The sequence below is a fragment of the Myxine glutinosa genome, chromosome 2 (assembly GCF_964187855.1).
Source record: "Myxine glutinosa chromosome 2, kmMyxGlut1.1, whole genome shotgun sequence".
NCBI classification, from domain to species: Eukaryota; Metazoa; Chordata; class Myxini; order Myxiniformes; family Myxinidae; genus Myxine; species Myxine glutinosa.
Genome location: NC_136262.1, coordinates 271,395,200 through 271,411,971, shown reverse-complemented (window position 1 = coordinate 271,411,971; position 16,772 = coordinate 271,395,200). Strand labels below are relative to the sequence as shown.

Sequence of the window (16,772 nt, the reverse complement as noted above, 5' to 3'; positions counted from 1 at the left end):
ATTTATTGGTAGTTTTCAAAGTTTTTTTTTCCAGTAATATTTGAATTTATTTAGTTTTTAAAGTTTTTTTTCCAGTAATATTTGAATTTATTGGTAATTGTTAAAGTTTTTTCCCAGTAATATTTGAATATATTGGTAGTTTTAAAAGTTTTTTTTCCAGTAATATTTGAATTTATTGGTAATTGTTAAAGTTTTTTTCCGTACCGAGCGATAAAGTCATTGGAGCATGGAATGAAGGTATTGGAAAGGGTGTTGGAGAGGAGGATAAGGAAGAAAGTGAAGATCGACGAAATGCAGTTTGGATTCATGCCAGGAAGAGGAACGACAGATGCGCTTTTCATTGTGAGGCAGTTGCAGGAGAAGTACATGGAGAAGAGGAAGAAGTTGTTTCTTGGGTTTATTGATCTGGAGAAAGCATTCGATCGGGTTCCACGCAAAGTATTGACATGGGCATTGAGGAAGTTAGGAGTGGAGGAATGGTTGATCAGAGTAGTGATGGCAATGTACAAAAGAGCACGCACAGCTGTAAGGACGAAGGACGGGAACAGTGGTGAGTTTGAGGTGAAGGTGGGAGTGCATCAGGGGTCGGTACTAAGTCCACTACTATTTGTAACTGTGATGGAGGTGCTGGCTCAGAACGTAAAGGAGGGTTTACCGTGGGAGTTGTTGTATGCAGATGATCTGGTGTTGATTGCGGAAAGTATGGATGGACTGAAGGAAAAGATGAACACGTGGAAGGAATGTATGGAGACAAAAGGTCTGAAGGTGAATATCAGAAAGACGAAGGTGATGGCAAGTGGTAAAGCATGTGGTGCGGTGGAAATAACTGGGAAGTGGCCCTGTGCTGCGTGTAGGAAGGGTGTCGGAGTGAACTCCATTCAGTGTACAATGTGCGCTGAGTGGGTTCATCAAAAATGTAGTGGTCTGAGAGGGTCATTAACCAGTGTGGCAGCTACATTCAAATGTAAGGTGTGCACAGAGGGAGCTGCAGATGGAGGAAATGTTGAGTTGGATCTTGGAGACGGCGTGAAGCTGGAAGGTGTGAAAACATTTTGCTACCTCGGAGACATGCTGAATGGAGAAGGTGGATCAGACTCGGCAACGGTTGCTGGAGTGAGATGTGCATGGAAGAAGTTTTGGGAACTGAGTGGTGTGCTGATGAGGAGGGGAGTGTCGTTGAAGCTGAAGGGAAAGGTGTATGCTGCATGTGTGAGAAGTGTTATGATTTATGGGAGCGAGTCATGGGTAATGAACGTAGACCAGCAACGAAGCTCTAAAGGGTGGAAATGCAAATGGTTCAATGGATGTGCGGAGTTTCATTGAGAGAGAGGAAGACAAATGATGAATTGCGAAAAATGATGGGAATAGAGCCTGTGATTGATGCTGTGAAGAGGAACAGGTTGAGATGGTTTGGTCATGTGTTGAGGAAGGATGAAAGTGACTGGTTGAGAAGAGTGATGGAAATGAATGTAGAAGGAAGTAGAAGACGGGGAAGACCGAGAAAGACTTGGCTAAAGATGGTGGAAGAAGAAATGCGGGCAAGGGGGTTAACAAGGAGAGATGCAGAAAATAGGGCAAAATGGAGAAGATTGTCATGGGGACCACAAGGCTAACCCCCGCTCTAGCAGGGAAAATGGCCTTTAAAATGCATGTTGTGTGTTGTTGTTGTTAAAGTTTTTTTCCAGTAATATTTGAATTTACTGGTCGTTTTAAAAGTTTTTTCTAACCAGTACTGTACAACCCTGACATTTGCATCCAAATAATTTTCGAAGATGTTCCTGAAAATTGTCGTGAATGTCGAATCCCCGCATGTCACGGCATTGTTTCTACGGGAAAAAGGGGGATAGATTCCTGGTGGATCGTCATTCACAGGGTGGGGGGGGGGGGGGGGGGCGTTTTTAATATTTTACCGACACGAATAAGAAAATTATAACACAAATGTAAAAAAATAACACGAATACGAAAATTATAACATGAATGTAAAAAATAACACAAATAAGAAAATTATAACACAAATGTTAAAAAATAACACCAATACGAAAATTATAACATGAATGTAAAAAATACCATGAATGTAAGATGAAAGTGTGATGTGTGAAAGTAAGTTAGCCCTGAAAAGGACAGTTGGCACTTTGTTGATAGCTCAGCATTCAAAGGGAACGAGGGAAATAGAGAAAAAGAGGGAAGAAAGTCTGTAGTCTGTAATTAGCTGCTGCGTCCAGGAGTGATGGCCGGATCGGACCTTCTGCCTCAGACTGGTTCTTGTTCGCTCCAGCTCTCTCTCCAGGCTTCTCTTTCAGACTCAGTCTTCTCAGCTCACAAGCATGGCTTGACTTTCGACTCGAGCTCAGCTTTCTATATTTTTGCCGAAAATGTCCTTCTACACCCGCTTGTCTCTTGATCCGATCACTCCCCTATTGGTTGGCTGTGTGATCCGGAGAAGTCAATTGGTCACCTCGAAGCCTGGCAGTGCGGCGGGATTGCATCGACATTTGCGTCAAATTTCGCGGATTTTCACAATTCAGGAACCAATCCCCCCCTTTTCCATTGAAACAATGCCCCGCCATTTGAGGATCCGCAATTCGCGGCACTTTCCAGGAACGTATCTCCCACGAATAGTGGGGTCCGGCAGTATACATATATATACAGTCACGTGAAAAAGTAAGTACACCCCATGTAAAGTTTTGACTTTTTCAACATATTTCAACATACAGCTATTTGATCTTCATTTCAACAATATTGATAGATAAAGGTGATATAATATAACAAATATCATGAAACATTTACATTTTGTAGTCCATTGTATAATTTAAATAAACATATATGCAAATTTCGCATGTGGAAAAAGTAAGTACACCCCTACATTTATCACTACTTCAAATACCTAAAATTAGAATCAGGTGCACCAGCTCAGGTGCAAATGATTAGAACATCGTTAGAGAGGATCTTGGAGGAACCTGTCTTATTTAAACCTCAGACATTTAGTTTGGTTTGCTCTTTGTTGTTGAAGTGTGCGGCGTCACCATGCCTAGATAAAAATAGCTCTCTGAGGCCTTCAGAAAGAAGGTTATAGATACCTACGAGTCTGGGAAGGGATTTAAAAAGATCTCCAAACAATTTGAAATCAATCATTCGACTGTCCGGAAGATCATCTACAAGTGGAGAAGATTCCAAACAACTGCCAAATTGTTCAGGCCAGGCCGCCCCAGCAAGTTCAGCCTGAGAGCAGACCGCAAGATGCTGAAAGAAGTCTCCAAGAACCCCAGAATGTCATCACGGGACCTACAGGTAGCTCTTGCCACTGTTGATGTCAAAGTGCACGAGTCTACCATTAGAAAGAGGCTGCACAAATTTGATCTACATGGGAGGTGTGCCAGGAGGAAACCTTTGCTGTCCAGAAAGTACATCAGGGAAAGACTAAAGTTTGCCAATGAACACCTTGGCAAAGACCAGCACTTCTGGAACAATGTGCTCTGGACAGATGAGTCAAAGGCAGAGCTATTTGGCCACAGTACCAGAAGACATGTTTGGCGAAATCCAAAGACAGCATTTGACCACAAGATCCTGATACCAACTGTAAAGCATGGTGGTGGAAATATTATGGTTTAGGGCAGCTTTGCTGCATCAGGGCCTGGGCAGCTCACCATCATCGAATCCACTATGAATTCTTCATTGTACCAGAGGGTGCTTGAGGATAATGTGAGGCCATCTGTCGGAAAGTTGAAGCTCAACCGAAGGTGGACCTTGCAACATGACAATGACCCTAAACATACCAGTAAATCCACCAAGGAATGGCTGAAAAGAAAGAAATGGAGGGTTCTGGAATGGCCAAGTCAAAGCCCGGATCTGAATCCCATCGAGATGTTGTGGGGGGATTTGAAACGAGCTGTGCATGCAAGAAACCCCTCAAACATCACACAGCTGAAAGAATTCTGCATGGAGAAGTGGGCAAAAATTTCTCCCAGTCGATGTCAGAGACTGGTTGACAGTTATAAGAAACGCCTACTTGAGCTTGTTTCTGCCAAAGGGGGCAATACCACCTATTAGAGCCAAGGGTGTACTTACTTTTTCCACATGCGAAATTTGCATTTATGTTTATTTAAATTATACAATGGACTACAAAATGTAAATGTTTCATGATATTTGTTATTTTATATCACCTTTATCTATCAATATTGTTGAAATGAAGTTCAAATGGCTGTTTGTTGAAATATGTTGAAAAAGTAAAAATTTTACATGGGGTGTACTTACTTTTTCGTGTGTGTGTGTGTGTGTGTGTGTGTGTGTGTGTGTGTGTGTGTGTGTGTGTGTGTGTGTGTGTGTGTGTGTATGTATATATATATATATAATTTCAAAACACACCTGGTCACAAGTGTGCCTCACTGACCGGGTCCTCAGTCGAGGTCCTCAGCATCATCCCGTTTCAGCCCTTAAACCTCGATACAGTCAGCTAAGGTGGGCCAGCAGGGGCACATACGCCTTCACATACAGCAGCTAGACCTGGATGCGTACGTTTTGCACGTCGGGAACCCCCACCCCCAGCCAGTGAGAACACAGACTACAACAAAACCGCCTCAACTCCCAGAAACAAACAAAAAAAACACACACACACACACACACACACACACACACACATACACACACACACATACACACACACACACACACACACACACACACACACACACACACACACACACACACACACACACACACAATCAACCAAACACGTACTCTTACAACATGCACCACTTAAACAAAAACTCATTCATGCAAAACCACACCCACTCCTGCAGCGCACACGCACACACACACACACACACACACACACACACACACACACACACACACACACACACACACACACACACACACACACACCTCCACTTCCACTTCTCTTCCACGATCAGTCACTACCCCTTCAGGCTGAAATGAACCACAACCCACAACCTCAACCTCAACCACTCGACGTGCGTCCATAAATGTATATATAGTAAATATATATATATATATAGTAAAAAAAAAAAAAAAAAAAAAAAAAAAAAAATATATATATATATATACGTACATGTCCAATGATTTGTAGCTCAGTATTCATTAAAGGTGGGCGCGATTCGGAAAATTTTAAGTCCGCTTACCGCTTATCCGCTCCGCCAGCCCGTGCAGTCCGATTCGCTTATCCGCTTCAGCGGCCGAAAATCTTAGTCCGCTTACCGGTTATCCACTTATCCGCTTCGATTCGATTTTTTAAAAGCGCTTCGACGTTTTTAAAGCGATTTTTGACGTTTCTAAAGGGAATTTAATGCTTTCTAAGCCTAAATAGCCATTTCTAACTACTACAAAGACAAACAAAGCTTTTAAGATCAAAAATATACATTTTTATTTAAATAAAATTTATTCAAAATTTATTGAAATAAAGTTTTCCACTCGACTCTACTCTACAGTTAATTTAAATATAATTTTAATATATGCAAGTTACATTAAAGAAAAATCAATTTGCCCGTCCTTTCTTTGACAAGAGAGTCTACTAGTCAACAGACTAGCAGTCTGTTGACTAGTCCTCGTCTTCCTCCTCCACCTCGTGGGCCTCGTGGGCCGATTTATTCCGAAGTTATTAATATATTCTTACTTTAAGTTGACAAATGAAAATGAGTTTAATTAAAATATAAAATTACCTACCTATAGTAAAGGTCGAGACACTTCTTCTGGCTGAACTTCTCCTTGAAGGTCTCCTCGATGCTGGCTTGCCTCCTGGCGCCGGCCATGTCCTGGAAGGACTTGTGGCGGCCGCGTCTGCTGCCGCCGTCGAGGGCCGCCTTGAGGTCGTTGTGCTGGGCATCGTGGTACCTCTGGTAGTGCACCTTCAAGTTTGAACTTGATCCGGGCTGGGCTTTGAGTGTCTTTGAGCACTTGGTGCACGTGGCCTTGCTGTCCACGACCTTGAAGAAGGGGGCGATGTACCTCCACTTCTGGCTGAGGCTGGAATTGTCTGTGTCCATTGTCACGTTGATCTCAGCCGACTCGATTGAGTCCAGCGACATCCTGCTCTCGCTGCGCGCGAGCTGAGGGGTCAGGGCGCAGATCTCCTGACTGTCCTCCACGTCCCCCATCATGTTGACCGCCGGGTTGTGGATGTCGCTGTGCTGGGACTGCTGGTTTGCGTCGCTCGTGTGCCTGTCCCTGGCACTGACGCTGGGCTGGAGAGTCAGAAATCTCTCCATCTTGATGTTATTGCCGCTCTAGCGTCCAATAAAATATTCAGTTTTCACTTATTATTCACTTAAATAAATATTCACAATTCTAGAGTAACGGCTCAGGCTAACAGCTGATTTGGCGAATCGCGATGCGCTTTAATTTTTCGGTAGTCCGCTTACGCTTATCCGCTTCGGTTTCCGGGGGTTGTTCCGATTCGCTTATCCGCTTCGGAAACGTTAGTCCGCTGCAGCGGATAAGCGGATAAGCGGACTTTCGAAGCGGACCGCCCACCTTTGGCTATTCATATTGTAAATCATTGCACACTGAGCAGTAAAATAACTTAATATTCTTTATGAATCACCTGATGTTTCAAGAACAAACTCGTTCCCTTCCTCAGAGGTGTTGATTGTGGTGTTAACCGTTAAGTTCCGTTGGGGATGGTTCACATGATGGATTGGTCCAAGTCCTTGCCAATCACAGGGCTTCCCTGCATTCAAATGACTCTGCCGTTTTGGACATTGTAATTGATTGCGTTGTGCTTTGTATGTGGGGTGTCGGTCGATGGAGTTTTTATCAGAATACCAGGCCTCGGCAATCTCGCGGTTCACTCTCAAAGATCCTGTGCCAAGGATCGTGGTCCGATTCCATGAGAATGTGTGTTGGTGTGTGTGTATGTGTGTCGCAACCAACGATGACCCGTCTTGTAGTCTTACAGCGCGTTGGTGTTCAGTTAGCCTTGTGGTTAAGCGTTTGGACGTTTGGCCCACATAATTGGCTTCACAATCTTCACATTGCGTGTTGTAGATGACATTCTTTCTGTCAAATTTGTTCACCTCATCTTTTGTCTTCGACAGCTGTGCTCATCAGGATGTTTGTGGTTTGTGGGTGATGTTGATGTTGTATTCACGTAGAATGCGGCTTGTGGTTTCAGTCGTGTGTTGTATGTATGGTCATGGAAGTGCCGCCGTGTGTGGAGGTGTGGTTGGATTGTTGTTGTTGTAGTTGGATTTCCAGTGACAAGATTTGATAAATGCATTTGGGTCGTGGTTTTCTCGCAGTAATTGAGTGACGTGCAGCATTTCCATCTGGCGTTGTTCATGGTCACTGCAGTGTGTTTTTGCATGATCTACTAAGCTGTGAACACAACTTCTTTTGTGGCAGGTGAGATGGCCACTACGGTAATCCAATACTTTGGCCACTACGGCACGTTGACATCTCTTTGAGGGAGGGAGAGGAGATGATGAGCGGGGTAAGGAGCAAGTTTGGGTTTTATGTTAACATGACTGGAGAACGTGGATTGTAATGTGCACGTTAACATCTAGTTTAAAATGGTTTGAAGCAGACAAATACAGGATGCCTCTGAAAATAAATCACCATCATGATAAAATTTAAACTGGTCTGATGGTTCATCAGACGAGGGTTCACATAACAATGTGGTGCAGCTATGGGATGTGTCTGATTGGTTTACGTACGTAAAGTAGGTTGGCGTAGAGCTGGAGGGTGAAACCAGCCTCTGTGTAGTTGACACACTGTAGGTGGAGATCATGCAGCTTGTACAAGTACCTAGAACACGGCACACACATGATGCACATCATTGACAAACTCCAGCCTCATTAAAACGTCCTGGGTGCTATTGATTGGCAGACACCAGGAGTTCAAAAGAAACAAGTTTGTCAGATATTGACACACTTCCTTATTTGACTGTAGATACGACTTAAATAAGTTTGTTGGACAAATGGTCAAGTAGATCCTATATACATTTTCTTTTCATACAAACCATTGTTCATAAAGGAAGGAATCATGATAACCCGACATCTGGACAAAACACAACATCTGAACTGTCGTCCCACGGAAAAGGCTCAGGTTCGCAATCCTTCGTTCACACGCGCAATCTTACCGATCTGTTATAGCTACACCGTGCTTCCCAAGACAGGTGAACTTTCAAGCTGCAATAGTGTTTGAAGGTACGTGCAAAGGTGCATGGATATGTGTATTAAAAATAGGGGCAATACCCCTGGGTGCTCACCTGGTAGAACAAAGCAGCATCCCACAATGACTAAAGGTATTTTAAACCGTATCACGGTATTTTAAACCAATTTCAATGGTTGCTAGAAGACAGAACAAACTTTGGTACATCATGGGTGTTGATGGTTGTGGTCAAGTTTCATCGAAATTGTGTGGTCTCTGAGAAGAAAGCAAGTACCTATTATTATTTTTTTGAGGGGGGGGGGGAACAGCCCCCCCCCATACATCCCCCTATGGCCCGATTTTTTTTAATGCCTTGAACAAACTTTGGTACATCACAGGTGATGAAGGTTGTGGTCAAGTTGCATCGAGATTGTGTGTGTAATTTCAGAGGAAAATGCAAATTCCTATTTTGGGGGTTCAAACCTGGAACCACCTTGACCCCCGGTAGACCCCCTTAAACGTGGGTTTTTAAATGCGGTGAACAGACTTTGGTCACAACATACCAAGTATAATTTGTGCCAACTTTGGTCACAATCCCATCTGCTGTTTCGGGGAAGTTGCAAGTGTTTACGCACTGACGGACTGACGACGCACCATTCATTGCATAAGCTCCCTGGAACTACGTTCCACGTGAGCTAAAAAGGTATGGACAGTAAAGAACATTAATTACGTGGTTCCCAATTGGCGGTCTGCAGTCATTTATCGTGACCTTTGCTGGACCATGGTGAGAAAAAGGTTAAGAACCACTGCTCTATAAGGTATTTGGGGTATTATGGGGTCTCAAGGAGCCTTTGGGGTCTTCAAGTGTCTTGAGGGTCTTTGGGGTTGAAAGGGTCTTAGAGGTCTTGCATGGTTTTAGGGGTCTTCAAGGGACTTTGGGATCTTAATGCATCTTCGGTACCTAAAGGGTCGAAAGTGTATTTGGTGTCCAAAGGGTCTTCAAGATCTTAAATAGTTTTGGGGGTCTTAAGGGTCTTCAAGGTCTTAAGGGACTTTGGGTTTTAAATGATCTTCTGCAGAGTATTCAGGGTCTTGACAATCTCAAAGGGTCTCAGGGACTGCAGGGATCTTAAAAGTTCTTGGGGATCTAAAGCGTCTTCAGGTCTTGAATGGTCTCAGCGGTCTTCAGGGTCTTTAGGCTTTTGGGGGTCTCAAGGGTATTCAGGGTATTTAGGGTTTTGGGTGTCTTAAAGGTCCTTCAAGGCCTAATGGGGTCTTAGCAATTTGAAGAGTCGAAGGGTTAAAAAGGTATATTTCAATTAGTACATAATTTATAGACATATTGTCACAAGGCTTTACAGACGGCTTCACAGCTTCCTGGACGGCTTCACAGCTTCCTGGACGGCTTCACAACCCATGTTTCTCATATTTAACAGAGAGTGCGCCAGTATGTGGTCTTCCCTCTTTCGGCTTTCCTCCTTCACTCTGCTCTCTCATATCGAGCTTTCTCTCTGATCGACATGACATTCCTCCATGTTTTTCCCATCTGCCCCATCTTCCCTAACTCGATCTACATCTCGTTTCATCACAGCCACCTCTTTAAATTCGGATTTGGACAAGATTTCCCAGTGGGGCAAATGTAATCAGGTTAAGTTTAATGCTTCTAAAATTCAATTTCTGCCCATCTCTCTCTAAAACTCCTCTCAACTCTCCAATCTCCAATCTCCTTTGAAAGCCGCACAATCACACCAAGTGATTCAATAAACCTACTAGGTATTACCCTGACATCAGATTTATCCTGGAATCCACACATTACACAAATAGCTAAGTCTGCCTCGAAGAAACTGGGAGTCCTGTTGAGATGTCGAAGATTCTTCTCCTCTCAACAGTTGCTTCAACTATATAAAGGATCGATTCATCCTTGTATCGAGTACTGCTCTCACATCTGGGGAGGTTCTAGCTCCACATACGTCCTGGATATAATTGAATCCAAAGTAATTCAACTTATCAACTCTCCCAATCTGACCTCAAAACTCGACCCGCTCAAATTACATCGCAAAGTTGGCTCTCTTTCTCTTTTCTAGATATTACTTCGGTTTGTGCTCCCAAGAACTTGCTGCTTGTGTATCTCCGCCATTAGCGAGACCAAGGAATACTCGACACGTCACTACATCACTACATCATGTGATTATTGTGTGGCCGTTGGCAACTCAAGGATGGGTCGTTATGATGTTTATTTCTTCCCCTCCACTGCCAAACTCTGGAACTCTTTACATTCCCATGTTTTTCCAAACACTTACGACCTCCCCCCTTTCAAAAAGCAGATTTTTTACTTCCTCAAAAACTCTGAGACTACTCTCTCTTCCTTCACTTTTCTATCAATGCAGCTCTTTGATTTAAGGTCTCCATGTGGACTATATAGTCCGTGCCTGGAGCCTTCAACATAAAACAACTCTATGTATGGATGGCACGGAAGAAAATGTTGGTCCCATGCTCTACATACAAAACTTAAGTTGAAGTATCTTCTCCAAATAGTCACTGAGGCTACATATGAGAACCTACCTGGTCTGTTGAGCTCATTGTCTAGATAGGGATTTCTTTTCAGTACTCCAATCCATGGGGGGGGGGGGGGGGGTGAGGGGGGGAAGGGGTGGGGGTGGAAGGCAGAAAACTGAGATCGGTCAAAACCAGGAATTCATCTTCTCGTTCATCATAACAATAATCATCTTGAGACGGCGTATTTCCGAGCTGTCTCCCTCAATGCCAATGACTCTGGTACCATCCGAAAGAGTTTCACTTGGTGCAGCATCCCTTGGTATCGTCAATTCTAATAGCTTCAAAGGATTCCCTGAAAATTACGCTAAACTACATTCCTTATCAAAGGAATAGGAAGGGAACGGAGGGTTGAGCGAGACTACGACTGTCAGTCAGCCGAATGGAGCCACTAGACATATTTTCCTGTACTATTGAGAATGTCGGATCGTCTATAAAGTACGTACAGCACCATTAGAATGTGAGCATGGCTATAAAGCCAACCATTTACCTTTGACCCATGACACTCCGCCGGCCACATGCGGCCGCAAAACTGCTATCTTGGGAGGCCACCACCTCCAGAACACTCCACCCATTGTGCACTTAGTCCTTTTATCATGATCCATAGTTGAAGCATTGTGCAGCTCACTTGAGCCCCAGAGAAGTAAACTGGGTTAGGCCGCATGCAGCAGCAAATTGGCTGAAGTGCAATTTCAAGGTCAGCCACCCAATGGTGTCAATTGCAGTTTTCAACATCTTTAGCCGCGTCGCAAGACGCTGGTCATAGAGTGCCCTCTGCTGTTGTTCTTGTTCTTGTTCTTCTTGTTGTTCTTGCAGAGAAGACAAAACCTCAAAGCTCCACCCATTCTGGGAACCATAGCTCCACCCATTGTGGGAGAGGCTTCATATAAACAAATATCCACCATTTTATTAACTCGCATAGCTTTGAGGCCTGTTTTGTAGGCCCGTGGTGTCTTCCTCTCTCACACAGTTTTATTTCAAATCAAATTCGATATATCATTTCATTTTTCACAGTCGCTAACATAGTTTTAGACTCGGTTGAAAAAAAACGGGAAGAAAATCCGATGAAAGTTGCCCTTTATAGAACGAAATGAATTCTCAAAGGCCTGTAACTTCAAGTCCATTGAGATATATATTTTTTAAATCGCGGCATGGTCAGTCATACACCGCCCGAAATAACAGACGGGAAAATGCCGAGATATATATATTTTGTTTAAATCGCGGCATGGTCAGTCATACACTGCCCGAAATAACAGACGGGAAAATGCCGAGATATATTAAAAATTCGTCCATTTGATGACAATCGTCACGATGAAATATTTAATTTATACGTCGTCACAATAATGTGGAGAGAGGAGCATAGCTTCGTTCACGTGTAGACACATACGGGAAATTGCCGAGATATATATATTTTAAATCGCGGCATGGTCAGTCATACACCGCCTGAAATAACAGACGGGAAAATGCCGAGATATATTAAAAATTCGTCCATTTGATGACAATCGTCACGATTAAATATTTAATTTATACGTCGTCACAATAATGTGGAGAGAGGAGCATAGCTTCGTTCACGTGTTGCCACACACGGGAAATTGCCGAGATATATATTTTTTAAATCGTGGCATGGTCAGTCATACACCGCCTGAAATAACAGACGGGAAAATGCCGAGATATATTAAAAATTCGTCGCCACACACGGGAAATTGCCGAGATATATTTTCACTTTGCACGAAAATAACATCAAGTAATCGTATCAATAGGAATGTCCTGTGCCTATAACATCGACGTTATAGGCACAGATGCATCTAGGCATTGTGTAACATCGACGCGGCTTTTGTTTTAATTAAAACTTTTTGTACTTGTTGAGGCTTATAATGATGACCTTTGTTCAATGGGAGATGAATGGGATACAAAATGAACCTGAACTTCGAACCTCTTTTTCTGAGGATTTGCATCAATCTAGATAGCCCACTTTGCTTTTCAGTAGCTCATGTCTTCACCAGTGATGCCAAGCAGAGCAGAGTTCCATCTTACCATGACCAGCACAACTTAGACTTGTCTAAACAGTCCTGTCTGACCATGACCAACACAGCTTAGGCTTGTCTAATCATGACCAGCACAACTTAGTCTTGTCTAATCATGACCAACACAACTTAGTTCTGTCTAGCATGACACGCACAACTTAGTCCTGTCAAACTATGACCAGCACAACTTCGTCCTGTCTAACTATGACGAGCACAGCTTAGTCCTGTCTAATCATGACCAGCACAACTTAGTCCTGTCAAACTATGACCAGCGCAACTTAGTCCTGTCAAACTATGACCAGCGCAGCTTAGTCCTGTCTAACTATGACAAGCACAGCCTAGTCCTGTCTAACTATGACCAGCGCAGCTTAGTCCTGTCTAACTATGACAAGCACAGCCTAGTCCTGTCTAACTATGACCAGCGCAGCTTAGTCCTGTCTAACTATGACCAGCGCAGCTTAGTCCTGTCTAATCATGACCAGCACAACTTAGTCCTGTCTAATCATGACCAGCACAACTTAGACTCGTCTAATCATGACCAGCACAACTTAGACTCGTCTAATCATGACAAGCACAACTTAGTCCTTTCTAACTATGACCAGCGCAGCTTAGTCCTGTCTAACTATGACCAGCGCAGCATAGTCCTGTCTAACTATGACAAGCGCAGCCTAGTCCTGTCTAACTATGACCAGCGCAGCTTAGTCCTGTCTAACTGTGACCAGCGCAGCTTAGTCCTGTCTAATCATGACCAGCACAACTTAGACTCATCTAATCATGACAAGCACAACTTAGTCCTTTCTAACTATGACCAGCACAGCTTAGTCCTGTCTAACTATGACCAGCGCAGCTTAGTCATGTCTAACTATGACCAGCACAGCTTAGTCCTGTCTAACTATGACCAGCGCAGCTTAGTCCTGTCTAATTATGACAAGCGCAGCTTAGTCCTGTCTAATCATGACCAGCACAGCTTAGTCCTGTCTAACTATGACCAGCACAGCTTAGTCCTGTCTCACTATGACCAGCACAGCTTAGTCCTGTCTAACTATGACCAGCACAGTTCAGTCTTGTCTAATCATGACCAGCACAACTTAGTCTTGTCTAATCATGACCAGCACAGCTTAGTTCTGTCTAACTATGACTAGCTTCCACCAGGCTTTGGATAATGGAAAATTTGGATCGCAGGTCAGCCTGTTGCTACACCCTGGCTCTTCGTAGGATAGATACACAATGTTCCAGGGAATGAGGAGAGAGTGCACATTTCAGTGCAGCAAAAACATTTGGTGTAAATTTTTTTTTCAAAGAAACATTGACACTCTGCTCTTCTCTCATCTGTGTTTGCGCTTTGTGATGAAATATGAAGAAGAAGATTCGGTTGTGGGATGATATTTGAGGAGTTGATATATAATGGAATGTCGTGTAGGAAGGAGGGGGAGGTTGCTTAATTTCTGTATTGTGGAGATAGATTTCAATAAAGCCTCATATCTGGGAAAGACGTCTCGACTTGATTTCATAACAATTTATTGAAATCTTCTCGACACGAGTGCCATGGACAAACTTCTCAAACCAGAGATGTTCAATGGAGACCCGAATGCGAGCAATGCCGGGAGCCAATGGACGCACTAGATACGGTCTTTAAAACACTACATGGAAGCCGTACCCGACATCACGGACCGACAGAAGTTGAATGTCCTCATTTGCAACGTGTCCAGCACTGTCTTTGACTATTTCTCCCACTGTGACATCTATGACCATTCTGTAACGACCCTGCGAGCACTCTTATGTAAAACATCAAAGCGCTATCTACGCCCGACATCTGCTCGCTACGCGCAGGCAAGAACCGGCTGAGACATTGGAGCAGTATACGCAGGTGTTACGACAACTCGGCAAGGACTGCGGGGTGCTGGCTCGGACGGCTGTCGAGGGCACCGATGATCTAATGTGAGATGCCTTCATTATTGGTCTCCAATCGCCTGCTATTCATCAGCAACTGCTTGAGAACAAGGCTATGACCTTTCAGGTTGCGTACGAACAGGCCAGGGTTCGGCAGCTGGCCCAGGTCCGATCTGAGACACACAGATGTCAATATCTGACGGCGAGGGCTGCGACTGCCGAGAAATGCTCGGAAGTGGTTTCCATCGCTGAGTGAGCTCCCGAGTGGGCTGCAGCTTGCCTGGATCCCCTCGGCGAGAGTCCGGACGCTGAGGAAAGTGGCCCGATTACTACGGCTGCGACGACTCCTGCTGCGGTGATGGCCAAATGCTTTTTTTTGTGGGAACCGCCTTCACCGGAGGAGCCAGTGTTCAGCTCAAGACGCGCTGTGCAACGGTTGTGGCAAGAAGGGACACTTTGCCAAAGTCTGTCGATCGACCAAGGTCAAACGAACAACGCTCGTGGGCACACACACATCGAGGGCAGCTCCTGTCACTGGGGTTGTGCCTCGCAGCCTGTGATACCTGTGGTGATTAAAAGCGAAGCAGCTGGCGCTTTGATCGATACTGGGAGCAGTGAAAGCTACATCAGCCAGACTCAAGTCAGAAGACACAGATGGCCCACTGTGCCCGCCACTCAGCGCGTGTACATGGCTTCCGCGGCCCTATGGCCAAGCTGAAAAGGGTTTTGTGTAGTGAACTTGGTAGCTAATGATATATTGTATATAGATGGTAAGATGATGGTGCTGCAAGATCTGTGCTCCGATGTTCTCCTTGGACATGATTTCTTGAATCGGCACGGGCATTTAGAGATGCAGTTCAATGGTGAACAATCCCCTAATGTCTTCTTGGTATGTAGCTTGGCGGAGATGTCAATTGAGCCTTCCCCGCTATTCCCGTGTCTGACACCAAATTGCCGTCCTATAACTGTAAAGTCTAGGCGATACTCGCGCCCGGATGCACAATTTATCGCTGATGAGACCAAATGGCTGCTATGTGAGGGTATCATCGAACCCAGCAGCTCGACTTGGAGGGCACAAGTGCTCATAGTCAATAACCCTAATCACCGGAAGTGAATGGTCATCGATTATTCTCAAACGATCAATCGATTTACCCAACTTGACGCTGTGGAAGTGTAACTCAGTGTAACGTATTGATTGGCCCTGGTAACTCATTGATTAAATCTGGTAACGAAGCAGAATGTGCATGAACATGATAATCTCTTGAAACACCTGGTCAAGGCCCCAGGCTAGAGCACCCTCCTACTGTGTAAATGGAAATCACAGCAGGAGGGGAGCGAGTTGATGCCAGGACTTGGTGCAATGCATGACCTCGGGGCATCAGCGGAGAAAGGATTAACGTTTCAGCGGACAGAGGATTAAGTCCAGTTCGTCCATATAAACTAGAGCAAACGTGGAGTCGAGAGTACTTGCTACGTGAAGCGCTGACCGAACGGGAGTGTCGGATGAACGAGAAGGACCAGCGAAAAGAGTTAACCTGATCCATTATATTATGCGGTATCATTTTGGTAATTGGAATGAAGTAAATACAGTTAATAAACCAGACCTTTTGTAAACCTGTGTGCGGTCATTGGAGTCCTGTGAGTCATACACAAAATTCTTCCACAATCTGGAGGCACCGCTGAGATCAATTGTACAAGCAAGTAAAAGGTGAGTGTGTCTTGTTTTGTCCAACGCCTACCCGCTCCGGAAGATGGACGATATGGTCAGAGAAGTGTCTACCTGCAGGGTATTTAGCACCTTGGACCTTCGAAGCACTTATCACCAGATACCTATCAGGGAGAAAGATCGCCCGTAAATCGACTTCGAATCGGGTCATCAGTTGTACCAATTCCGTATGTTTCCTTTTGGGGTTACTAATGGTGTCACTTGCTTCCAACGGGCGATTGATGACATTTTATCCAGAGAGCAGCTAAAATATGTTTTCGTGTACATTGACAATGTCACAGTCTGCAGCCAGGATCAGGTGGACCATGATTCTAACTTGCGGTGATTTTTGGATATAGCTCAGAAATACAACTTAACCTTCAACGAGGATAAGTGAGCTATTCAGTCAAAACAGTAGATCTCTTGGGGGTACACCGTGACCGGAGGGGAGATACGACCTGACTCTGCTCGGCTGCAACCTTTGCTCGATATGGCCC

The 16,772-nt window shown here is 44.4% G+C and overlaps 1 protein-coding gene across 2 annotated transcripts in view; it reads right to left on the bottom strand.

Annotated features, from left to right (window-relative positions):
- Positions 1–16,772, bottom strand: part of LOC137420545 (dedicator of cytokinesis protein 1) — a gene marked incomplete in the record, with an annotated part of 615,378 nt that overhangs the window by 154,870 nt on the left and 443,736 nt on the right. For both annotated transcript variants that reach the window (XM_078772553.1, XM_078772554.1), the window contains 1 exon segment: positions 7,668–7,758. In XM_078772553.1, the coding sequence (XP_078628679.1) occupies positions 7,668–7,758 (91 nt within the window).